The sequence below is a fragment of the Camelus dromedarius genome, chromosome 30 (assembly GCF_036321535.1).
Source record: "Camelus dromedarius isolate mCamDro1 chromosome 30, mCamDro1.pat, whole genome shotgun sequence".
In the NCBI taxonomy this organism is placed as follows: Eukaryota; Metazoa; Chordata; class Mammalia; order Artiodactyla; family Camelidae; genus Camelus; species Camelus dromedarius.
The window spans coordinates 24051930-24078848 of record NC_087465.1 but is presented as its reverse complement, the minus strand read 5'-3'; the positions used below and the strand labels follow the sequence as shown (position 1 = coordinate 24078848).

The 26919-nt window shown below is 35.4% G+C and overlaps 1 protein-coding gene across 1 annotated transcript; it reads left to right on the top strand.

The window, feature by feature from the left end:
* The first annotated feature begins 3077 nt into the window (after positions 1-3077).
* CALB1 (calbindin 1) lies at positions 3078-26054 on the top strand. Its single transcript, XM_010978220.3, has 11 exons — positions 3078-3389; positions 3924-4000; positions 7803-7877; positions 15222-15305; positions 15421-15477; positions 18568-18645; positions 21098-21153; positions 21237-21276; positions 21380-21433; positions 24007-24078; positions 24415-26054. Exons 1-11 carry the CDS (start codon positions 3311-3313, stop codon positions 24526-24528), a joined length of 786 nt encoding a protein of 261 aa, XP_010976522.2. The 5' UTR covers positions 3078-3310; the 3' UTR covers positions 24529-26054.
* The last annotated feature ends 865 nt before the right edge of the window (positions 26055-26919 follow it).

The window sequence follows — 26919 nt, the reverse complement described above, 5'->3', positions numbered from 1 at the left end:
CCTTAGAAAGCCAAAAGGTAAATTTTAAGAATTAATAGTGAATGCAAATTAAGGGAGACTAATAACGGATTTTTTACCTGTTAGATTAGCACAAAAATTTAAAAGGCAATAATATTCATAGCTAATGAGGTTAAGTTATCTTTAGACTTTCTTCATATGAGTTCCTACAAATTGGGGAAATAATCTGGAAATGTGTATTAAAATTTAAAGTATGCACACTTCTGAACTAGAACTGCTTTTGGGAACTCTGTCCTGCTGTAATAAAAAAACACTTGTATCTAAGTTACATGGATAAAGATGTTTGTGGCAGCATTGTTTGTCAGAAAAAAAAAAAAGCTAGAAATAGCCTTAATGTCTGTAATTATAGTTAATCAATAAAAATATTATTTGACTGTAAAAATGTATTCATTAGATGTTGATGTTAATATTGGAGGGATGTCCTTCAATTAATAATAAAAAAGTTACAGAGTAATGTACAGAATATAGTCTCTTTTCTGTGAAGCCAATTAAAAAAAACCCATATGTGTGTATTTGCATGTTTGTTAAAGCATGGAGGTCTTAATACTGACTGCTCAGGGTAGTGACAACACTAAGAGGTGACTTGAAAGGGGGCTTTAGTTCTTCATAACCTGAATTAGTTCCCTCAAAAGCCACTGCACAGAAGCATGAAGAGTGAAAAGAATGTGCTTGCTTTCCTACCCTAAACAAATCACTTCTAAACAATGCTACGTGGAAATTCTGGAGTCTTCTTAGTTTCAGCAAAGTGAAATGCAAAAGAGGTAGCTTTTTATATAAATCTTTAATTTTTTAAAGTTTTCATATAATATTCTTGACGCTTAAAATTATATTCTAAAAAAAAAGTTGTGGTGGAAACATTTATGCCTCTGTGTGCGTGTGTGTGTGTGTGTGTGTGTGTGTGCATGGCACGCACACACGTTTGGGGATTCAGGAGATGTTTGGGAAGAAAATTAGTTGTAATTACCAAAAATAATAGAAATGTTAGTCTTCTTTTCATTGTTTTATTCAGATCATGTTCCTTCATTTTTTTTTCCTGGCATTTTTTCCTTCTCTCAGAATTGTATATATAGTCTAGGCACATTGTTAGCTGTTAAGAATAGAAAGGTCAGAGTTCTTCCTCAAATCATTCTACAGTCAATGCTTTCTCACCCTCTCCTTGAAGTTTACCCTCTAGCATTAGCTTCCTAGTTCACATACCATATTTTTTCATACAAAGTTCCTGCTGCTAATATAGTGGCAGACCAGACTGGATGAGGATTAGTCTTTCAAGAATTACAGTCCATTCCCATGACCATTTCTCCTTACAAGCAACAGTGCCCACCATGAAACAGAGCTTCCTCTGTGCTTGTTATATAAGCAAAGTTAGACAACTTAAGCTTCAACTCTCACACATGCAGAAAAATTAGGAGTCTTACACATTCATAGTAGCTTGTGCACACCTCCATTATATCCACTATGTCATGTGTGTGTATGTCACTGTATGCCCATAAGTCCAAGTTTCAATAAGGCAGGCACCATGTCTTTTATCTCATTGTTTTCCAGTGTCTAGTGCTTGACAAAATAAGTACTAATAAATGTTCATTGGATAAATAAAAGTATAAATAACTAAATGTTTAGTGAATGCCTGTTTAGTCCAAGAATACAGTTATTTGCCTCTTGTGTAAAATGTTAATAGTAGTATTGCTCTGAAGAGCAGCCTCAGAGACTAAATGTGAGAATCATATAAAGTGAAAATAATTTGTGTACTTCAGGTACTATGGAAGTGAGAACTCCATTGAGAAGATTATTAAAATAGGCCAGCTTTGAAATGATGGGTCTCTGAAAAGGTTATACATAAAAAGCTCCACAAATCCCTTATTAGGTAGAGTTATAGCCTCAGAAACGTAAAATTCAGGGTTCTCATACTCAGTTACACAAGCTTAAAAACAGAGCTTGCTAAATTCACTTTAATTCACTTTAAGTTTATATTGGCTGTATTTGAAATTTCTCTTGCTACTCCAACTGGCGTTTTTTACCATTCTAATCAGACACTTAAGATACATCTTCAGGAGAACTTAAAGTTTCAAAACATTCAAAACCAAATACTTTAGAAGTAAATAATAAATCATCTAATACATCATTTATTATATTAAAATACATAACACGTGTTCAGTTAGGTTTTTTTTTTTCCAACTCTGACGGTAACTTCCAGTTTCTGAAAAATTCTTTAATAAGAATTGCTTAGCACAGCAAAAAGGAGAGAGATGTGTGTTACAGTCATTGAGAAGAGCCTTGGCTGGGGTCACTAATTCACATAGATATGAACTTGGTCCAGATCCTTGGTTTCTCTTTGTTTTAGGTTGCTTGCTTTTTCTAAACTCAGAGATAAACCATAGTATCCGTAAAGATCACTTCCTTCTCCTATCATTTTATGATTTTGTAGTTTAGTTCTGTCACTTTCCAGTTATAATTCTACTACAAGTTAAAAAAAAAAAAAACATAGTCCTGCTTTCTCATGTTGGTAAAGGCTTGTTTATATAAGCCATCTTAAGAAACATTCATATGATGGTCCCCACAAGCACAAAATAGAGTAGTTATTTATATAAGTAGATTGTATACATTAATCAAAGTAATCACAGTAATTTAATATTTGCCAAACTTTCACCTGGCTGTTTTCAAACAAACACTAAAATATCTTAGAGAAATCACACACATAGCACATGCAATATAAATATCATTTATGTGGTTCTACCCTTCATTAGCTTTCCTCTTCCATCTGAAAATCAAAAATTCTTCAAGTACGTTATTTTACTATAATATTTAGGAAGAAGATACCTTCTGGACAGAAGAATGTGGAGGGCAAAGAGTCTATTTTCAGCACTCAGTCTTTGAGCTAAGGATTTCCCACCACCTGCTGCTCCCTACACTCCAAAAAACTGCTGCTCCAGCTAGCTTTCCAGGGAGGCGAGGGGAAAACTGGAAGGGAGGGGGAGAAGGTTGGTGCGAGCAAGAGGAGGGAGTGAGGAATCGGAGGCAGGAGGAGGCGTGGCCCGGCTGTCAGGATAAATACTGAGAACTGGGTGCCGGGTGTGGAGAGAGAACTCCGGAGGACCGCCTGAGCTGAGCAGCACCGAGGACAGCGCCCGCGCCCTGCTCTTCCTCCAACAGCCCAGAATTTCCTCTTTACACGCGCGCACACACACACACATACACACACACACACACACACCCTGCGGTTCTTTCTCACCCCACTCTCGCCCTGACACACTCACGCACACATATTCACACACGCAGACACACACTCCGCTGTACAATGGCAGAATCCCACCTGCAGTCATCCCTGATCTCAGCCTCACAGTTTTTCGAGATCTGGCTTCATTTCGACGCTGACGGTGATTATCCTCTTTTTTTTTTTTTTTTTTTTTTTAACTGTTTGAAGGATCTCGACCCTGCCCTTTCCCACCTTTTCCCCTTCCATGAGACTCCTGATCCGATTAGCCCTCATTTCTTTTCTTTACTTCTTCCCACATCTCCCTAATCTTTTCTCTCTGGCTGGCTGCCAACCATCAATTTTAAAGTTAATTTACTGTTTCTATGTTATCCCTACACCTTAATCTTTTTTCTCCAAGAATGGTACTAGTAGAAAGATGGGGGGAGCAAGAACTCAGGGATTGAGGCTTTCTGCCTCCCCCAAAGTTTCTACAGCTGCGCTGAGCATCCCAGTCATCCTCCTTTGCCCTTAGTGGGTCTAAATTTTGACACCCCGGGAGGGGAGTTCAGCCGCCTCTGTATCCTTTGAGGGTTAATCAATACCGAGGCAAGAGAGAACCTCTCCGGTGGCCAGAAAGATGGCTGTTGTGGAAACTGGATGGGGAAGAAACTCAGAATGAGATGTCTGACACCTGGGTGCCTCTTTGTCTTTACAGGAAGTGGTTACCTGGAAGGAAAAGAGCTTCAGAACTTGATTCAAGAGCTCCAGCAGGCGCGGAAGAAGGCTGGATTGGTAGGTTGAAGTTTGCAAAGGAGGAAAAAGACCTTCACCCTTAAAGAAAAAGATATTCTAGCTTTCTCATAAAGAACTAGTGAGGTCGAGTAATTTCCTGGAATGTAAACACTTATTTACTGAGAAAGGGGAGAAGGAGTGCCTTTGCAAATCGTGTAGGGAGGAAGAGAGGGTAAGGAAGAAGGGGAAGGGGAAAGGGGAGAGGAGGAGAGGGGGACAGAGAGGGAGTGAGAAGGGGAGAGAGAGGGAAAGAGAAATTCCTTAAAGGGAAAAAAACTTACAATATGAAATCAGAGCTTTTAAAATATAAATTCTATACTTGTACTTTCTTTAACAGTGTTTAAAAGGAAATGGTGGGTGTGTGAGATCTTTTAACAGATCACCACCTCTACGTCTGAGTTCAGTTAGGTAATTTTAATCTTCTCTATAACAGCCTGGTAAGTAAGAGGGTAGAAATACATTTCTGCCCCTTGCTGGTCAGGAAACAAATCTGCAGATTATGGATCTCTTATTCATTGACTGTTATTATTCTTGTTTTGTTGATGTGGTTGGAGTGATGAGAAACAGTCCTGTCCTGACTTCCCAAGGTGGGGGAAATTTGGACAACTTTGCAACATTATAATGAGCAAGAACATAGCAAAAAAAAAAAAAAAAAAAAAAAGTGTCCGTTTCTGTTGAGAAGAAATCCAAAAGTTAGAGGTGTAAAAAGTAATTTTAAGAACTTCATATTTTTTTAAAAAACAAAATGATACGCTGATGGGAAGCAATTCATGGTGTTTTCAAAGCAAGCTATATTTGTAATTTAAGCCATTAGTTAATTAAAGAAATGACAATTTTTACTAATTCTGAATGACTTCCTTTGGGCATGAATTAATCCCTTAAGAAAAGATGTTGTCAGCATAAAAGTAAAATACAGCCAGCTTTAAAACATAGATGAGGTGATTGCATAGAGGAAAAAATGTTAAGAATTTTACTAATCTATTGGGTTTTATGTAGGACTGCATTTCAGAAAGCAATGTTGGATTTGGGCTAGTTAGATGCTAATAATCTTTGGCCTTTTTGACTACCATTAGAAAGAAAATTTACATTACAGATTTTGTATGTATATGTCTAGAGGGAAATACAGGTGTATGTGGTCCTTTAACAGATCACCACCTCTAGCACTGAGTTACATATATAAAATAGCATACATATATTTATATACATATATAATCTACTAATAGTTACCTTTTTGTTCTGTCTAAATTGAAAATTGTGTGATACACACCTCTGTACAACATATTCACAAGAATCCCAGAGGACACTAAAATGTACTATGATGCATTAAAAAACTATCAGTTGCTAAAATCATTGATCAAATTGATTTTAAACTAGATAGCATTCTGGGAGTTGTTTTACCAAGGTTGAATATTACATAAATCTGAAAGCATAATAGATAGGATCAAATAAAACTGAAAATGTTTTATATGCTCTCTCCACACCCTCCCCCCAGTTTGTACATTACTGTGTAAATATATTCATGCAATACTATCATTACAGTTCTATGTATCTTTGAGTAATAAAACAAAAACTTCTTTTCCATGTTTAAAAAAATATATATTTAAAATACCTGGTTGAAATATCTTACTTGCCATAAAATTTCTAATTAAAACCTTGAAAGATGCTTCCAGCAGCTAAATGATTATATTTTAATTTTTCTAGAATTAATTTTAATATTGATACTTATTTCATCTTAGAAATTCAGATATTTAGAAACTGTCTACATGTTTTCAGATTTTTCTTTTCCTCTTCCTATTTTAATGTTTAACTTTTCTTAATCAATGACTTTATGTTAGAGTTTTAAACATTTTAGAGCTTAATTTTTTTTCTTCCAAGTTTCTGATTTTAGAGTATTGGAAGCTCTAATTATTAGATTATAATCCAATTATATGAAATTTGAGCACAGGTACAGGATTATATAAAATTGCTTAATACCTTGATTACTGACTATTTTATGAATTAAGTAGATAATCTTTGAATAGTTAAAATCTAAATCAAACTCTGAATTGCGAGGTTTGTAATAGTAGACAAATATTTTGGTACTGGCCCCATTGTAGTAAATCTACTTTTATATATTTGTTCTTTCTTTTTTAAAACCTAACGATTGACCTTATAAACCAGGTTTCTTTGCATTTATAGCAATAGGATAGCAGATTTTCTTGTATTAATAGATAGATTGTTTGGCTTATATTAGTAATGTGAAATTTCAAATTTTTCATTAATATTAAGTATAAGTGAATATAACATTAATGAAATACAACCCAATATACTTTCAGAACTACCATTTTCACTAAATATAGTCTTTAAGTTTGCATTCATTTTTATAAAGCTTTAATTTATTGTTATTATCATGTTTTGTACTGTTTAAAACACAGATTTTGACATAATTATCATACAGAAATCTCATAAACTAAACATCAAGTCTGCTAGTTAAACTAGTGGCATTATATTGTTTTTCAGTTTACCTGATGGTTTTTTGTTTACTTTAAGGTATGTGTGAACAATATGACAACTGATAGTCCTACTATGGCCCCTTTCATTTTCTTAAAATTGTTTTCTGTAATAAACTTTAATAAATGCAAGTTAAAATTAATTCATATTAGGAGGGTTTTTTAAAGTCTATATTAATTTACTTAGTTACGATTTGTTACCTCAGTTCTACCAAAGATAACTTGCTTTAAACAGGATTTTGTAACACTAGTAATAATAATATTCAGCTACGGTATCGCCCTTAAATTATATTAACCCATCTTTCCCTAGAACAAACTTGTGCAATAGATAATACCATCATCTTTTTAGTTATGATAAAAACTGAGACCTTAACTTACTTTTCCAAGGACACAGAATAGGACATTTACGAAGGCTGACCTATTTACACAGGCTTCAGTTAATGTGACAGGGCTGTTTCAGCTGGGCTATGTTGAAGACCCAAGGGTACAAATCCAACTTCCTGAATACTAGTTCTATGTTCAGATCACTAGTTTACAGTTCAGAGCTCTCTAATCTGTCAATATTTGAGGAGATTATATAAGCAATAGAATAGATTGAAAAAAATAAGTCAAATGAGATAAAAGCATTCACTTTGTCACTCTTAAATACATCTTATGTACAAAAATAAATGACAGAGAAAACATCTTGGGAAAAATGGAAACAAGGAAACACTAGAAAGCTGCTCCCTAAATTACTCTTGGAGGCAAAGATCTTAAGTACATAAAATCAGTGACCCAAAATAAGGTCACTGTATTGTCTGTCTCTAGTAAAGGTACAAATTGATCAAGTAATTTTTTTTAATCTGACACATGTTTTTCTGATATTTAATTTTTTAACTTATTTAATCAATGAATGCTACTTCCATGCTTGAAACATTCTTCACTCACAAAGTGAGTTGCTCTTCAACAATCACATTGTTTGCTTGTCCAAACTGAAAACACATATTTGTAACTTCCATGGATAAAACATGTTATAATAAGGAAAATGTTATAGGACAGTTAATGCAGCAATATAAAATAATCTTTCCTGAAGCAATGTTAAAGTACATTCACAGTGATCACTATATTTAAATTCACTAAACGTTATGAACTGAATGATTCTGACTACACTTTCAAAGGATAACATATCCTTAAAACCAATATGCATAATTCTAAATGGTTCCAATTCCAGTTTTTCTTTGCAACAAATTATTAGCACTATCACAAGCATACTGTTTGTTTGTTTGTTTGTTTTACAGAATTCTTACCTCTTTTTTTTTTTTTAATAATTTTAGGAGTTATCACCTGAGATGAAAACTTTTGTGGATCAGTATGGGCAAAGAGATGATGGAAAAATAGGAATTGTAGAGGTAAGGAACTTACGCATTTTTCTCATGTGGTTTTAATAAATGAGCTTTTAGTAGTTGTATCCAACTCAAACATGATTTGGAAGACTTGTTCCAAGAGGCTTAGTTTACTTAAGTAACATGTTATCTTCTGTTCAGAAACATAAAATCAAAAACCCTTCAGAAATTAAAGAGACCCTTAAGAATTTGCATAATCCAAAGTCAAAATTTAATTCTTTATGAATGTAAGGCCTGAAGAAGTGAAATGACTTGCCTTTGGCCATGCAACTGTTTGCTGGCACTGGTGCAGTTACAGGATCAAGTCTCCAACCTGTGGATGAGTACTCGTCCCATACGTTACCCAGCCTCAGTTCAATAAAACAGCAGCCAAGGACAGGGTTCATCAGTATTTCTTATTAGACTTTTCTGTTAGAATATAAAATGAAGTATTTGCAGTCCCTATGATAATATCATAGCAAAAAGCTGCACACTCATTTCTGAAATTTCAGTCTAGATTGGCAGTTGGCCTTACAAAACCACAAGAACTTAGCTAAAGTGAGTGACTATTTCATGATGTGTTATAGGTACAGATAGCTTTTGAGACTTTAAAAGTTAAAATTGTGGGCGTCAAGTCTTATCTTTTGACAATGACTTTTCCTATCGAGGGCGACTTTTTTTTTGGTCAATGAATCAAAGAAGCAAAACTTTGACTATGCGTTGATTCTCCAGCATTCTCAGATTTGTGAAACAGCTGTTGTTTCCCTCATGTCTACTTTTATAAAATCTAGTGTCTCAGCTACTTTCGTTCTCTCTCCAACCTGGTTAGAGAAATTGAGTGGATAGCTTTGCCCAGAAAAATGAATAAGGTCATATTTTAAAATATGCCAAATTACAGGCATAATCATGTTCTTTATATAACGTTCTTAGTGTATAAGAGTGTGAAGAATTTGGGCTGTCAACAACATTTAGTCATAATTTACCTTTGATTCAGAGAACTAACCTCGTTTTTAAATAATTGATCTTACAGGACACCTGTGATGTCAATGTGAAGTACACTTATTTTTAAATAGCTACTACAAATAGAGTTAAGGAAGGACATACTATTATTATCTTTGTAATTAAAATATTTCCCCGGAGTATACACTTTTCCCTTTGCCTATGTGTAACTCATTACTATATAAATAGATAACTTAATAGTAATGGGACTTATAGACCGACTTAGAGGCCAGCTAATCAAGATGAGAATCATCAAGGGTAAGAAAAGAACTTTGAAATGAACATAAATGAGGTGACATAAGTCTAATTATTCAAAACCAGTTTGAAAGTCTGAAATCAGTGAAATTATAGATGTGGTTATTTCAGAGTTTGGCATCTTGTATTTAACATATTTCATTTTGAAGGACTCAAATAGGCTCAGCTATTTATTTTAATTTCTTCATACCAGGTTGCAACAGTAGTACAAAAAGCATGGATCTGATTCACATGGATTTTACATTTTTAAAAGGATAAGATGATTGAATCTGTTTTGAACCTATATTTTACCATATATGATATAGTATAATCATTTATGAATTAGAATTTGAGGCCTGATTTGAATGAGAGGGTAGAAGTCATTAGCAGGCACATTGTCCTTGAGGTTTGATGAAAGAAATTTCCCCAGTGGTTTGAGAAAAGAAACTGTCATCAGAAAGAAAAGGATTTCTGTGGGAGGAAAGATAGATATAGGTAACAGAGGAAGATGAGAAAGTTAATGAAGACTGAAATAAAGAACTGAGGAACTTTTATAGCAGTAACAGTAGGAAAAAGATTTACATTTGTATAACATTACACAATTTATAAAGTGTATTCAGATATGTTATCCCATTTGATCTCATGATAACAAAATAAAGTAAATATAAATATAAAATGAGCATATATTTTATAGTTGGGGAAGCCTATGGCTTTAATAGAATTTGCCTAAAATTAAAAAAAAAAAAACCCACAAGAAATAAATGGTTGAAGAGCCAGAATCCAGCCATGTTTCTCCAAAGTACTTAGCCTTTTTCTATAATTAATAATCCATATATTTTCCACATTAAAAGAAAATATTTTCAAGCTTCAGTTTGTTGATTTCTCATGGCAAGGCTTAAATTTAGCCTGGTTGAAAAAGGATACACAAGGTATAGAAAAGTTATTTGACCAAACCACTTGAAACATGATTCAGGAAGGACTTCCAGATCTGCTGAGGCAGAAAGAGTTTAAAGGGCGAGAAGTGGGACACAGAAGAATAAACGAGAAAGTTTAAATAAGTATTCCAGAATATGGAATTTTTTGTTACATGGGACCGTTGGGGAACACTAGCCTAAATCACTTGTTTTTAGGATGAAGAAACTGAAGCTCAAATGATGAAGGAAGTGTCCAAGATCTCACTGGCAGGTAGTGACAGAACACTTACGCAGCCCTAGAGCTGACTCTGATTCCAGAACTCTTTTCATTAATCTAAGTTATCAGCCAAGACACGGGAGGCAGTGGGGAGGGTGGTTAATTGGAGAGATGAGAATGAGAGAATGGGAAAATGGGGAAGAGACTGCTATAGTAGTTTGCAGCATGTTGACTGTACCTGGTGTGGTTAAGCAGGTGTGACAAGAGAAAGGAAGGGTTCTGAAAAATCACTGAAAGAAATGAACTGAAAGCTACCAATCATATGTATAAAATGGGGAAAGGAGAGGCGGAAATGCCTGAATTTCTAATGCGCCCTCTAGTGTCACCAGGAAGTTGTATTATGTAAAGTTCATCCTTTCTTTTTTCCAACTTGACATACATCACTTGCTAAGAAATCCTGTATATAACATGGGACACAAATACAAAAATCTCAACCAGCTATGAAGGAATGGAAACCCCTATATTTTCTGAAATTTATAATAGTTTACCTACTCCCTTCAACTACCATCCTCTCCAGTCTTATTGTGTCTTATTTGTCCAGGTCAGTGCATCCAGTGGAAAAATAGATCTAAAAGCTATTTTAATACCTAAACTGTAATAACCCTCCCAGGGAAGCAGGCACCTCTCTAGACTTCCCTTCTTTTCTTCCACAGTGGGATTTCAGCATGTGAGTTTAACCATAGGAAATGTAATTTTTTAATACCAGTCTACTTTCCCACCTCAGAATTTGGGGAAATGACTGACAATGAAATCTGATTTAAAACTTTATTCTGGATGTATATTTTTTAAACACTTTATTAAGAGAACTTCTTGACTGGAGATTTTAATGGAGAGTGATGGTAAAAGGAAAAAAATCTCAAAATCAAGATTTCAAATCTGGCTTAAACTGTAAAATACAAGATTAGCAGGCCATTTATCCTCTCTGAGCCTCTGCTTTCTTGTCTGTGAACAGGGGTGACATGTGAGCATCAACAGCAAATGTGACAATACACATCAAACAAATAGATCAATCCTGGCATATTGTAAAAACTCTATAAATGTATGTGCTCTTATTATTAAAAATCAAAATAATTCATTGGAAAATCTACACCATTTTTCTGAAGGCCAATTTTTTCCCCATTCTTATAATTTGTCAAATTCAAATTATTATATTCAACTAGACCTAAATTTATATGAGAAAATTAATTTGCCTTTCAAATTTCCAGATTTCCTAGACTCACTGCTTATTGGCTAGAAAAAAAATTTCTTTAGTTCCCAAAGTAAAAAGCTGAATGTTGTATTAATATGTGTTAAAGGAAGCTAACATGCACCAAGACTGTCTTCAAGCTAACACGCACCAAGACTGTGTGCTTTAAGTTATGTACCTGGGTCATTTGTGTTTCTAGTGAAGTTGTTGTTCATGTGTACTCTCCCAGCACCTAGAACATAGCTTTATCATTGTAGCTATCTCCTACTTTGGAGTTTTCTGAAAAAAAAATTTTTTGAAATTATCTTCCTCCCTGTAAATTTCTTGCTGTTGGTGGTTCTGAATCCCCAGCATCCAGGACGGTGCCTAGCAGGTTCTGAATCATAGCCATGTGAGCCATAGCAAGGGATTCCAACCTACTTCAAAACACAATGCAAGGGCTCCATATTATACCTAGAAACAGAAGAGAGATGTAACGATCCCTGTCATGGGACAGGCTGAGCCCCGTGGGAAGCATATCTGAGTTGAAGATTAGTGATGAGGAAGTTTATTAGGAAGTGCTCTTGAGATCAGTACCTGCCAAAAGGAAATGAAAAGAACAGCAATGGGCAGAGGGAGACCTTGAGCTGTGTTACAGCCTCAAAGGAGACTTTAGCTGACCCTACAGTGAGCTCTGAAGCTGGGACAACCCTTCAGAGATGTCCCAAATTTTGACTGAGAAGGCTAGGTTTCATATCCCCATGCTGATCAGTCATGGAATTCAGCCTCCTTGGGGAATACAGCTCTAAGAGACCTGACTGCTGAGACCACAGCAACACTCCTAGCACCTAAAGAAAGCTCTGGATGGTGTATCACAGTGTCCACCCAACCTTTATCCACACCTCACTGATAAGTTATTTGAATTACCTCCAAAGGAACTTAATTTCCACTTACTTTCAGCCTATGCGGACCCTAGATAGTCAACTGCCTTCATTCATTGGTTCATTAAAATACCTACTTAAGTTTGTGCAAGTGCCAGAAAAGAAACAATAATTAAAACACAGACCCTCTCCTCAAAATGTATATAGACTGATAGGGAATACAGGCAAATGGAGAAAAAATTTTCCTTCCCCGTTCTCAGTGACAAGCAACCAGTTTTCATAAATTAAGGTCTGATTCTCCTTGTAACCACAGCTATCTGCCTTCCACACATTCCGTTGATTTTCTCTCCTCTCTTCTCCAATCCGTAAAATAGTTTTGAGAGTTTATAAAAGAGCCGGGAGGCAGCCCGCCCAAGGACTAAGAAATCACCAGTAATTTTGGAACGGGCAGTTCTGGATAATTCTATGGACAACAGTGACTTAGCAAATCTGAGGAAAAAAAGCAGTTTCTATAGAGGACCTCAGGCACTTTGTGGACATGGTCCAGAGACAACAGCTGGAGAGTTACTGTACTCAGCTCTTAAACTTGAATATTGATTCATATGCATCAATGGAAGGACTAACAGATAACACAGGACCACCTCATTGTGAAACACACCTTAAAAAAGGTGGTTTCTTTATAGCCACATGCCTATCCACAATATCTGTAGAACAGGATGGCACGTTATTCAGTTCAAAATTAATAGCACAATGAAAGTAAAAGTCTGAGTATGTTACATGTAGATAAAATGTTGTCTTCTTATAAATAAACCAACTAGAACCAAAATGACATGGACAAAGAAATATACATTTACACTAAACCTGAAGAGAATTTTACCATCTCTATATTTGACATTGTAGGGATCTCTGAACATCATGAAAGTTAGACTTTAATTTTTGAAACAAAACGGTTAAAATTTCCCTAATCTTACACATGGTCATTGCTTATTAACTCTTTATTTTTTTTCTGTTTTCATGTATTTGGTGGGTTTCAATAAGTAGAAAATTTTTAAGAAAACTTGTTATTTTTTGCACAAAACAACAAACAAAATAGAAAATTGCAATGAAGATAGAAAAACAATGCTCACTATAAATCATGTTAAGTAGGTATTCTTAATGAAGTAAAATTATCAACCAATCCCAAACATTTATGTCAGGCACCTAACGTGTTGAGCATCCCACTGAGGATTCAAGGGATGCAGACAAAGAATAGTCTTCACCCTCCTGAAACGGATGGTCAATGGGGAAGTCCACCAAAAACATACAAAGTGGTTACCTGACAAGTTACACACTAATAAATAAAGGAAGAGTTGGCATTGGCTACTCCCTGTTTCCTAAATGAATGCTTGCATTAATGCACAACCATAGTAGTGACATTTGTTTCAAAATAAATTAAAAAATGCGTTCTGAGTCATACTAAACATCCTAATAAGTTGTCTGGCCCCGTCCATTAGTTTCATCTCATTATTAGTGTATATAAACTGTCTGGTTCTAATTTGAGATTATTATTTCAAAGATCTAAAAATGAGCTGGGTTAAAGGATATATTATAAAAAATATAATTAAAAATTGAGATTACTTGCAGATAAGGTAGAATGACACATTTTATTATATTATATTTTAATTTTTTAAATAAACCTAAAAGGACAATTTTTTTTTTAAAGTGTGAGAGTCTTTCCTATAATTTAGTACAAATTTTGGAGCTTATGCTGCCCGTAAGGTTGATCTAGACCACAGGTTCTTGGTCTAAAATCCAGAGACGAGGGTCTATGCCTGTATTTCAGGATTCATTACCTTCTGGGAATTAGATGAAATACAGTGCTGTAGGTTTATTCTTTAATGGTGACGATGTAGTGATTCTAACGGATTCTCAAAGTCATTTCGAACCCAGTACATTTAAGAGACACTGGTTTCTATTCCAATTCCTTATTTTAGTGATGAGGGCGCTAAGTTCCAGAAATGGCTGAGGGAGTTGCTGGGGAACACAGCTAATTAGCAGCTGAGCCAGGAATAGAATTCACATATTCAGTGAGGCCATCAATCCAACTCCCTCCTTCCCTGCACGCAATAGATAGATTATATTCATCTTAAAATGGGATCTGGAGCCCTTCTTTCCTCCAAAAAAAAAAAAAAAAAAAAAAAAGGAGCTTTTAAGTTATGAAATGAGATCAATGGAGAAATGTCATAGGGTCACAAAATGGAGATCATAAAATAAAATCCAAGCGCTGGATTCGCGCAATAAATGTTCTTTTAGCAGGAACAAAAAATCTGAGAGCTGATACTCCCTGTTACTATTCAGTTTCCACTGTTCATTGTGAATTATCTTTTCCACCTCTCTCCACTGTCTTAGAATTGTTTTGAGTTTGTGTTGCTTTGAATCTCTTAGTAAGCTTTCTTCTCAGACTTGAGAATGCATTATTTTCCCTCTATCCCCTCCCCTACATTCATATTTCTCGTGGTCTCTTTCATTTTACATGAAATGTACGGCCCCATGTGTGCAGGTCTATGTGGCCTGAGAGGAGCAAGACCTGATTTGTGGCACAGAAAAAGGGTTCGAGCCACCAGGACGTGTCTGCTTGTGTGTCCTGCAGATGAGAAGCGGCCAGACCACAGCGGTCTGAGCTGCCTGCGGACGCTCGCTGCGCCGGCTTCTTGGCCGGAGCGCCTTCGCTCAAGAGCAGCCAAGCCCCGGAAACAGGGACGGCGCTTCGTAGGGACGAACGATCAGAAAGGGAAAATCGATTGTAATGCTTTTCTTCCCCTGGTTTTCTAGGTAATAGAGCTATGTTCAATAACAACTAAGAGCAGGGAACGTGAGACTCGCTTTCAAGCTCCTTACAACAACTTTTTAAATCTTTTGCAGCTGGCTCACGTATTACCCACGGAAGAGAATTTCCTGCTGCTTTTCCGATGCCAGCAGCTGAAGTCCTGTGAGGAGTTCATGAAGGTATAAGAAAGCTGTGTCAGTGAGTGACGTCTTCAGAAAGCTCCTTAAAATAGGAAAATGGTTGCCTTTTTTTTTTTTAATGTATTTGGTTTTCCTTATCCAAAATTATTTACAGACATGGAGAAGATATGACACTGATCACAGCGGCTTCATAGAAACCGAGGAGCTTAAGGTAAGCAAAGAAAATATTGTGCTTAAATTTTTTTCCTTTCAAATACAATTATGAACTTTGTAGCTTTTTAAAAAAAACCTCCCACAGAAGAAACTAACGTTGAGCAATGGCATATTTTCACCCACTCTTCCATATCATTAATGAAGTACCAGATCAAAAAAGAGACTTCAAGTACTTTTTGAAATTCTGTTCAGCATTGCGGAATTAGAATTCTCTGTGGTCTATACAAATTGTTATATAAGAGGTAGACGATAGATTATAGACAGATAGATGGATAGATAGATGGATGAATAGGTAGGTAGGTAGGTAGGTAGACAGATAGATAGATGGATAGATAATGATACACCAAGCCGAATAAGTCAGTTCTTTTTGTTGAAATTTGGCACTTTATTTTATAAATTAAACAACTATATAAAACAGATTCCTCTTTCAAGTTAAACATTAATTGGACACCTACTATAGGCCAGGTACTTTACACACATCTTATTTAATCTTCATGTGAGTTATTTGAGATCAGTATTATTCCAGTGAGTAAAAAAGTTAAGAGAAGTTAGGGCATGTACTTACGGCTACACAGAAATAAGACACAGAGCTGTGCTCTTTAAACTTGTCTGCCTCCTGGGCCGCTAGACATTCCCTGCAGCCTCCTGCCTCTCAGTAACAATAATAAAAACAATGTCCTGATATAGTCAAACTTCTGAAAAACTGCAACTTTGAAAAAAATGAATCGGTCAATTCCTATCTCACAGATGTACGTAGGAGCTGGTGCGGGAGAAGGCAGATGTAAAGGAAAAGGCAGGAAGGTCTAAAGTCAAGTCCTACTTCTGGGCAGATCTCTTCATCATTCTGCCTGATTTTTTTTCATCTTTTATATGGGGGCAGTAATACCTTCTTTCAGATTTATTGTGAAACTCAAGAACGATGTTGCACATGAAAGATTTTTGTGAAATACAAGCACAATAAATATGTTAGTCATGAACTCAGTAATTTACTAGCCTTTCAGAAATACAAAATCAGCTCTCTCTCATTTCTTTAAATTGACCCCAAACTGCTCAGTCCAGAAAACCTTATTTTCCTTATCTTCAGGATATAGAATGACTAAAAGGGAAGAAAATTAGTAATTATTGAGCACCTGCTATATGGCAGGCATAATACTAGGTGCTTGAAATGTATTTTAACATTTAATCCTCACAGAAAAGTTGCAGGGAAGGTATTATGAGTCCCATTACCACAAACAGAGAAATGAAATTCAGAGAGATTAGATATTTTTCAAGATTACACAGCTGCCTGGGAAAAGAACACAGATGTGGACACGGAATATCTGATAATGGTAATAATGGTTTTTTTCCCACAATACCACATGCTTTCAAGCTTCAGTCATCAAAAGCTACCTCTTCTGCTTATGCAGGAAAATACGAATATAAATATGGTCTCTTAGTCACAGCTTAACATGATTTGGGTCACTTTGGACCACTGCAAAACTGCTAAAATATTTAACTAGAACACTTAGAAATGTAAACCTTTTTGATGTGAAATTACTAAAAACAGTGTCTTTCACAAACTTGCAGCTTAGCAACCGAGAGCCCACAAGTTAAACTATTGTGTTTTTATTCTATTGGATCAAAAAATATATTTTAAAAATCATTTCAAGTTCATAAGGAAACTTAAGCTCAGTTCTAATACTGGTCTTCTTTGTTCTCAATTTTATTCTCAAAAGAGATTCTAAATAGAAGCACTCCTCTCTGGGGAATTTTGAAGATAAGTTGGCATTCTTTTTTAATGGATCTTTCAAGAAAGCTAATTTTAAGATCCATAATAGAGTAAAACATTGCTTGCTCTCAGACAGACTTTGAATCTCAGCGTCCCGAAGTTTCTTCCAGGCTATTTTTGTGACCACCATTTCAGTCTCTGGTGAGGATTTTTAACCCAATTAGTCTCTGACAAAAGCCTCATAAGGTTCAAAAATAAAATTCACCCCAACAGATAACTGAATTTTCCATGCTTCACTTTGGATTTGAAGTGGAATGTCTGAAGTGAGAATAAATTTATCAAGCCAAGAGAAAGATCTCCTTCCTTGAAAATAATGAAGTTAAATCAGTCCAGCAGAACTAGTACATGTGAGAGGGAGGTAAATGGCTGCACAACCGGAGAAACCCAATCCTTCAATAATGTCTGAACATAGTATCTGCTCAGTTTTCCATAATTGCATTAATTCATTTTCTGAACAAAGAAAGAAGTTGCAAATGAATAGCCCTAGACAAAATGAAGACTGTTATATGCGTAAGTACTTACATTGCCATTTATATGGCAAACTTTTGTAAAGCCTTTATTTGATTTATTTCTCTGTTAAAAAAATTAAACTCACTCCTATACTTTAACTGTCAAATTAATAATCATCATTTTCATCCTTCCCACATTAATCTCTACTTTGATGTGATTCACGTATTCTACAAAGATTAGGTAACATCTGCAGTCAACTGCTTTAATTTGCACAGGCAGCTGACACGTTCTAACCAAGGTGCTTTGGACTGCATCAAGCCCCAAAGCTAACCAACTGGCCCTCTCGTGAGAAGAGCTTCATTTTGGCCGTAAACTGATGTGAAAACTGCCTGTGCAGGCATAAAATGCACTTGAAATTAGGGGTGTATTTCCATCTTGTTTGTTGATAATTGTTCACATACCTTATGAAGGCATAGCAGGGTCCCTTGTGTCTCTTGCAGCAGAGTCATACGAATATCTGTGAAGATATCCTTAGGTAGAAATGCATTCATTGGGCTGGCTGGTTTAACAAGTTTTTCCTCTGATTCCTACACAGTGCGTAATCCAGATACTCTAACTGAAATCATAAAAGCATAGAACAGCCTAGTATAGATGGTAACAGATCAGTTCTCAGTAAAAGGCCTGTCAAAGGCAGCGTCATTGCTGGAACGCCAAGAGGACCTCCCTTGTAAGCACCTCTCCTTACCCAGTTCTACCCTCAGAAAGAGACTTTCTTCGTATTCCTGGGGTGTTCCATTTCAAGGCAGGCTGAAATGAAAGCAGACTGTTTGCTCTTGATGAAATTTATCTGACTGTTTTTTGTCTTAACAGAACTTTCTAAAGGACCTGCTGGAAAAAGCAAACAAGACTGTTGATGATACAAAGCTAGCCGAGTATACGGACCTAATGGTAAGACTGGGCTTGGAAATATTGTAGCCAAGAGCCTGTGAAATATTACTGTGCTCTGGCTAATTCCCGAGGCTACACAGGAGGAAGTAAATAAACCATGGTTGTGAGCATCACATGCACATAAGTATCATTTCACTTGAAAAGTGAAATAACTAGGGTGGTTACACCTTGTAAGGCTGAGTGTTACAAGCACGCAACACATGAGCATTTCCTTTCTGTGGAGCGAGGTAATTTTCATCTATCAGAAGATCCGTTGTTATTCTTACAAAGCCATATCACTAAATTATATAACATATATATGTAAGTTACATTTTATATATATAAATTGTATCACTAAAAACTCATTTATTATAGAGGTTCTGATCCATTTTTATCATGTCTTAGGAAATCATAGATTTTGTTGAAGTTTAAAGAAAACGTCCAGCTACTTCAGTCATTGAGTGACTAAAAAAAGGGGCATTTCCTGCTTCTTTCTTTCGATTCTTGTTATTCTGGAATATTGTTCTTGGTGCTTTGGGTGAGGAAATCCGAATATTCCCTGAGCTGGTGCTACCATAAATAGTATAACCAAGAGCTGCTGTAGAATGTTGCTAATAGCACTAAGAAAATTGCTTTATACATAGGCACTTAATGTTTTAGGAACGAATGAACAAATAAGTTGATGAACTTCTAGACAAAATAATCCAATGCCCATGAAGTTAATTAACTTTCAAGTGGGTAGAGTCTGTTCATTTTGACTCGCAGCACTAGGACTATGAGGAAAAATCTTTGCCAAACTGATTAATTCATCAGCCAATATTTTTGGAAACATTATTTTAACTAGTTAATTTTTGAAATTCACAGTTTCAAATTACCCAGTCAGTACATGTATTTATATATATGCTTTAAGTATTATCAATGTACAGTGAATTCTTACCTCACTGATTTAAATAAATAACCTGCAAAATATAGGTGCCTATTACAACAATTATATTATACCAACAAAGGAGTTAGACTTTTTTCCTGAGGAATAATCTTATAAAGGATTTGATTATATTTGATGGAACAGGTTTGCTTTCGGCCTATCAGCCTACTTTTATGTGGGATTAAAAAAAAAACATTAGAACTATACCAGTACTTTATTCACTATACAGTGGTAATTATTATAAAGTAGGTCTAATCTTTAGTTTCACAACAATTGAAAAAGTTTTCATTGTAAGGAAGTGAGCTCTTTAATTCCTCATCACATTTCCATTTATCACAGCATTAGCATACACGTGTCACAGTGGGCAGATCTAGACTCTGAATAACTTTTGGGAAATGAACAATAACCTACATCTATCAACTTTGTGTTTTATGCCAATCTCAAGGGATGTCTATTTAAAGATTCCTCTCCAGGTAGAAATTTGAAGCAGCCTTTTAAAACCACTCAGAGGGGAGTTTCCCCTGTTGGATTGGCCTGGCGTGTCTGACTAAATGTCATAAACCAGCTCAAATCCCGGAAGCAGATTAATCAAGAACTAATTAAAATTAAAATTTATATGTAGGGAAATAATTCCCTGTGGACACTGAACTGTGTGATCTGGAGTCCAGTAACTTGCTGGTGTGACAATTTTTGAGCTTACAGTCAATGGATTATAAAATGTTGTATCAGTATCAGGTCCTGAAAAAATCTACCTCCTACGAAGGATTCTTAGAATATCTGAAACCACAGAATGCTCTTCCTTATCTCCCTAAAAAGACTTCACCAAACCTATAACCTTTATGATCACATTCCTTTCTTTAAAAACAAAGATGCCTCTTTTCCACATATTTTATACATTTGATTTCATATGCAGTCCTCCTATGTAATATATTAGAGCAATAGTTGGAAACTTTCTAAAAACGTAAATGCTTCCCAAATATGGATATGAATGTGTTTATACCCGGGTATGTCTTGGTGTATGATGTGTATAGTGCAGTGGGGAGGTAGGGAGCTTTATCGAGTACCTAGTGTCCAAGAGAAATAAAACTATTCAAACTCCCTCAAAAATTCTACTCTCGAAGGGTTTATACCTATTATCTACCTATTACTTCTGTTCGTACTCTTTGATGCTGTAAAAGAGGGAAACAAATTATTTATTTCGGACTGTTATTTGGAAAGTTTCAGGATGTGCTATATACAGCCAGACACCATCTCTCCCACATCTTGATACATATAAACACATCTTTGCAAGAAAAATAATTATGTTCTAAAAGCCCAGCCTAAGATCGCTGTTACTCTGACTGTTCTGCATCGTGCTGATAAACTTTGGCAATTGACGAAAGTCACAGAGTTGAAATTTTACACTGAAAGTGTTAACAGATGCTAGTTTCTAGAATTTTGCTGTCTGTGTAAATAATTGATAACTGAAAATGCTTTATTTTGAATTGTCTTCTCCTTCGTGCAATAAATAATTCTTCAGTGGCTACAATAATGCATTCTGTCTTTCAGCTGAAATTGTTTGATTCAAATAATGATGGGAAGCTGGAATTAACTGAGATGGCCAGGTGAGTTTAGGAAGTATGCAAATATTATTATAACAAGATATTTGTCAAAAAAATCTAATCTATTAATATTTTTCTCTCAAAAGGTTACTACCAGTGCAGGAGAATTTTCTTCTTAAATTTCAGGTATTTTTCTTTTTCTCTACTATAAAGAATATTTTTTGAAAGGTTAGAATGTGAGATATATAATTGTAACATATTAACCTTTGCTCTCTTCTCTATCATCTAGGGAGTCAAAATGTGTGGGAAAGAGTTCAATAAAGCTTTTGAGTTATATGATCAGGTAAAGCTTTTTTCTTATCTATAATTTGACTCTAGAAAAATTTGGAAAATGCTCACAAAGAGAAAAAAGCCTCAAACTCAAGATTATATTAAAAGAAACCTGAACTATTAAAATTACTCACCCAATTCATTCTTGTCATAAGAAGTGAATTATTATATCCCAAATTAGATAAATTTGAATCAAATCCCATGCCACACTTTATCTCCTGTGAGGCTTTGAAAGATACCAAACTCCTCTGAACCTCAATTCCTCATTTGTAAATGAGATAGTAATACTCACTTTGCAGGGTAGAATGAGGATTAAGCTAGATGAAAATATCCAGCAGTAGGGATGCCTACACAAAGGGCCACCTCTCCAAGGTTGAGAAGGTAACTGCCTACCTAAAAATACAAATAGAAAGATAGACAATATGAGGCAGCAGGGGAATATCTCCCAGGCCAAGGCACAAGATAGAATCTGAGAAGAAGAAATACGTGATGAGAAAATAGGTAATTTATCTGAGAAAGAGTTTAAAATAATGATGGAGATGTTCAGAGAACTCAAGAGGAGTATAGATGCACAGAGCAAAGTTTTTAGCAAAGAGTTGGAAAATATAAAGAATACTCTGAGTTGAAGATAAAATCACTGACATGAATAACACACTAGAAGGAACCAAGAACAGACTAAATAAGGCAGAAGAACAGATCAATTTGCTAGAAGACAGATTAGTGGAAATCACTACTGCAGAACAGAAAAAAGAAAAAAGAATGAAAAGAAATGAGGATAGTTTAAGAGAACTCCGGGACAACTTGGAGCACACTAATATTCACGTTATAGGGGTCCCAGAAAGAGAGAAAGGACCTGAGAAAAGTTATGTGGCGATAATAACTAAAAAATTCCCCAACTTGGGAAAGGAAACAGTCACCCAAGTCCAGGAAGTGCAGAGAGTTCCACACAGGATCAACCCAAAGAGGAACACACCAAGGCACATAGTCATCAAATTGACAAAAATTAAGGATAAGGAGAAAATATTAAAATCAGCAAGAGAAAAGCAACAAGTAACATGTAAGCGAGCTCCCATAAGGCTGTTAGCTGAGTTTTCAGCAGAAACTCTACAGGCCAGAAGGGAGTGGCACTATATATTTAAAGTGATGAAAGGGAAAAACTTACAACCAAGAATACTCTATCCAGCAAGGCTCTCATTCAGATTTGGTGGAGAAATCAAAAGCTTCACAGATAAACAAAAGCTAAAAGAATTCAGCACCACCAAACCAGCTTTACAACAAATATTAAAGGAACTTCTTTAGTTTTCAAGCCATAAGAAAAGAGAACAAAAAGAAGGGAAAAAAAAGAGAGACCTACGAAGATTGCTTCGGCAATTTGGAGTCTTTTATGGTTCCATATAAATTTTGGAATTGTTTGTTCTAGTTCTGTGAAAAATGTCGTATTTTGACAGAGGTCACATTGGATCTGTGGATTGCTTTGGGTAGTGTGGCCATTTTGATAATGTTGATTCTTCCAATCCAAGAGCACAAGATATCTTTCCATTTCTTTTTATCATCTTTGATTTCCTTCATCAATGTTTTACAGTTTTCAGAGTCTAGGTAACCTCCTTGGCTAAGTTTATTTCTAGGTGTTTTGCTATTTTTGACACAATGGAAATGTTTATACCATTTATAAAATTCTGGTTTTTGAAGTGAAAACAAAGTGAATGAAGGGCCACAAATGGCAAAATATCCTTCTTTCTTATGTGTGAGTTGTATTCCATTACATATACATGCTGCATCTTCTTTATCCACTCATGTAGTGATGTGCACTTAGGATGCCTCCATATCTTGGCAATTATAAAGAATGTTGCTGTTAATAGCAGGATGTATGCATCTTTTTAAATTAATTCTTATTTTGTGGTTGGCTTTATTCCTTTGATAACTATGTAAACATTCTTAGAAACAATGAACAGTACATATATGTAAATTTTTAAAAACGTGCAGTATATTATGTATATGAATTTACATGCAATACATTGTATATGTGCAGTCAGATTGCAACAATGCTACCTACTAAAACTGAAAAATGAATTACAAAATGAATAAATCTAAAAAAAATATATATCCAGCAGAATCCTCCCATGTTGTATATGGTAAGATATGCTTTGTTTCTTCTAATTTCTCTACTCCTGGACCCAGTATCAGTCCTTTATGGGCTCTGGTACAGCTCTTCCACTGCCTGGTGTAACATCAGACCAGTAATACAGCTTCCCCAAGCCTATGTTCCCATTCATATGAAAATATTTGTGCTTATTTACTTCAGTAGGAGGTGGTGATATTGTTAACATATAGTGAAATACTAAATGTGAAAGCACTTTGAAAAGTTCAAAGGATTTTACAAATGTGAGGTGCTGAATGAGAGGCAATTCACATGTATTTTAGAACTTTACACAGCAGTTAAAAATTTGAGGGTCTGACATAGAGGTCAGAATATCTGCCAATATGCAGTAGAAGATTTTCTGAAGCTTTTAATTATTTCCATTTTACTACATTCCCCATTTTAATGGATGAAGTTACTTATGTCCTATTTTATTACCCCTCCCTCAGGATGGCAATGGATACATAGATGAAAATGAACTAGATGCTTTACTGAAGGATCTGTGTGAGAAGAATAAACAGGTAATCTAGTTACCTAGCCACTTACTTCTTAAGCAGACTTGACAGATCCATCCAGGAGCAACCACACATTCATTTCTTGAAATCTACTTTAAAAACTTACAGAGGAGCAGAAGTAGATTGCAACTCTTAACCTGATCTGGTACTAGCCTGAGTCAGTGTTTCACTGTGATAAACAGATTTCAAAAACAACCTTGTGATTTATTCACATCTAAGAATTTAATCCAGCCCTTAATGGACTGATGTAACAAGCAGTTTTCTCTCACATTTTATCACTTGACAGTGGTTAATTCACTTCCATATTTAACTGGAATATAATGCTATCTATGTTCTGTACAGGATCTGGATATTAATAATATTCCAACATACAAGAAAAGCATAATGGCTTTGTCGGACGGAGGGAAGCTGTATCGAACGGATCTTGCTCTCATTCTCTCTGCGGGGGACAACTAGAGTTGATGGCTACGACCATTTACTAGTGATACATTGTATCTAAAAATAACTGCACTATAAGGGAAGTAGGCTGTATTTTCTTTTGTATCTGTAAATTTAACTGCATATAGATACTTATCCAGGATGTGTGGCACATTCTTTTCAGCTTGTTTCTATACTCTTTGTAATGTACAGATTTTGTAAACATATGATTGAAAAGCAGAATGTCTGTGCTTAGGCCAGTCAATACACCCAATAAAAAAAAAAACCTAACACATTCTTGCTTCCATAAATATAGTTGGACAAGATTTCCCTAAAAATTCCACCAGGATTAATTTCTAAAATCCTAGTCTCTGATGTGTGAGTGCACATTTGTCGCTGAATAGAAGAATGATCAAGCCAAGCATTCTTATTTCAGACAATCGTAGGTCTGCCCCACAATATAGTTCTAAGCTATATTTCCAATTAGAAGAAATGTGCTTTTGCATCTTAAGTACCAAAATATCAATCAGTAGTTAGTTGAGTGTGCTTCTATGAGGTTAACAATCTCACTAGGCAAGATTTAGTTTATTAATCAACAACACATCTGCTGCCTGAATCCATACCAATTGATTGGTTTGAGCTGATTTGATGACAAGGCAGGGCAGCGCTGGACATCGCATGAATGTCTCATTCTACGTTTGTATTTTCAACGAAGCTACTGTCAAAGAATGTGACCTTAATCCATTTTCTAAACTGTTTTCATGTGTTGTAGATTATAATTATTCTAGTAAACTTCTGTATTCTATGTATCCTCTGATTAAATTATATATCAAGTATCCTGGTGTGTAATTTGCATACTTCCTGGATTTTCTTTCTATGTAGACGGTGACTGCTGCCTCTGAAAATACTTTTTTCAACTTTACTTTTTACTACATAAATGAATTTTAATGTCAAATTCATAGCACCCTGCTTGTTGAATGTTACCTCATTGATAACTTTGTGTATTCTCTGAATTCTGTTTCATGTTGAGATCAGCATTCAAAATTGTTCTATCTGCAAATAATTTCAAATGAGTTTAAAAGAACAGCTAAGGGAGATGCTAACGCAATCATATATCTTATTAAGGAAAGGTGATTCTAGAACATTCTTTTGAGCCACAATCCAAGTCACAGTTTCATGTATTTGTAGCTAAAATATTCTCTACTGGTTACAGCTGACATGTAATGACTGGTGAGTTCTGATTTTTGAATGTGAAGCGGCAAGCTATGAGAGACGTGCCTGTTTGAAATTTATAGTTACCACCAAAGAATTAATGGTTCTGGGTTAGTTTGAATGTCTCCATGCTATAAAGTAATCACTGATTTTCTCAATTCATAGAAATAACAAAAAAGTGAGGTTATCTCTTTCCCCCAAGAATAAACAGAAAGAGATTGCCAAAAAGTAAAATTTATCAAATGATGTGATGTGAGCAGACTGGCTTTGCTTCTAGTGTGTAAATGGAAGCACTGAACCTTAGGCTGAATTTAACTATTAAGAATAAATAAAGAGGAAAATAATCTCTTGTATTTTTGTTTTCTTCTTCAAAAAGTCAGTGGACATGTAACCCATGATCAATCCAGGTGAAAATGTAGGTTGCTCAAATTATTAAAGCCTAAGAAATCTAAGTAAACATAAACCTGCCTGACTCAGTGAATTACTGGATACCTCACTGAATTAACAGGTGCTTCTGACAGTAAGATACACAAACAAATCTCAAAATACCTGAAGATCTGGATTTTTTTTTTTTGCCCAATGGACATAATCAAGTATTTCTTTATGAAAGATCTTCTCCAGACAAATAGGAGGAATATACAGAATTTTCCAACATTTCACTTGTAGGTAATCAGCTGCTCATTACACAGTATTCACCATAACGAGATCAGGTTTGGCACTCTTACAATAGTAGCATGGAGAAAGAAAGAAAAACCACAACAAAAAGTCTGATAGAAGGATATCTGAGGGGGCTTCCTAGAGTACTGATAGTAATAATGGCCATAAATCCAGCACCCAACCTACCATGATGGACTTTAATTCCTGAGCATTACCAGGAAAAGAAATTCTTACAATGCAGCTAAATCAGTCACAATTATATGTGACAGGCCAGCTTCCTGGAGCAGAGGACAGAATGAAGAATGGAAAATCCATCTGAAAGGCCAAACTTAAGATAGCTTATACAACACCCACCTCGTATCACAAAATTCATTCCAAGTATATTATTAATCTAAACAGTAAGTGTATGCAGACAACAAGAGATTATCTCCAATGCCTCGTGCATGTAAAAAATTCCTTAACCAATTATGAAAAAACAGATTGAAAAATTGGAATCTATTGAAATTAAGAACTCTGTTCCCGAAAATATACTATTAAGAGTAAATCTATTTGTCATTTGAG

Coding starts and splice junctions, on each gene's coding strand:
- CALB1 (XM_010978220.3), top strand. CDS start 3,311: ATGGCAGAATCCCACCTGCAGTCATCCCTGATCTCAGCCTCACAGTTT. Junction 21,277..21,379: donor ATTTTCTTCTTAAATTTCAG/GTATTTTTCTTT, acceptor TCTATCATCTAG/GGAGTCAAAATGTGTGGGAA. Junction 21,434..24,006: donor CTTTTGAGTTATATGATCAG/GTAAAGCTTTTT, acceptor CCCCTCCCTCAG/GATGGCAATGGATACATAGA.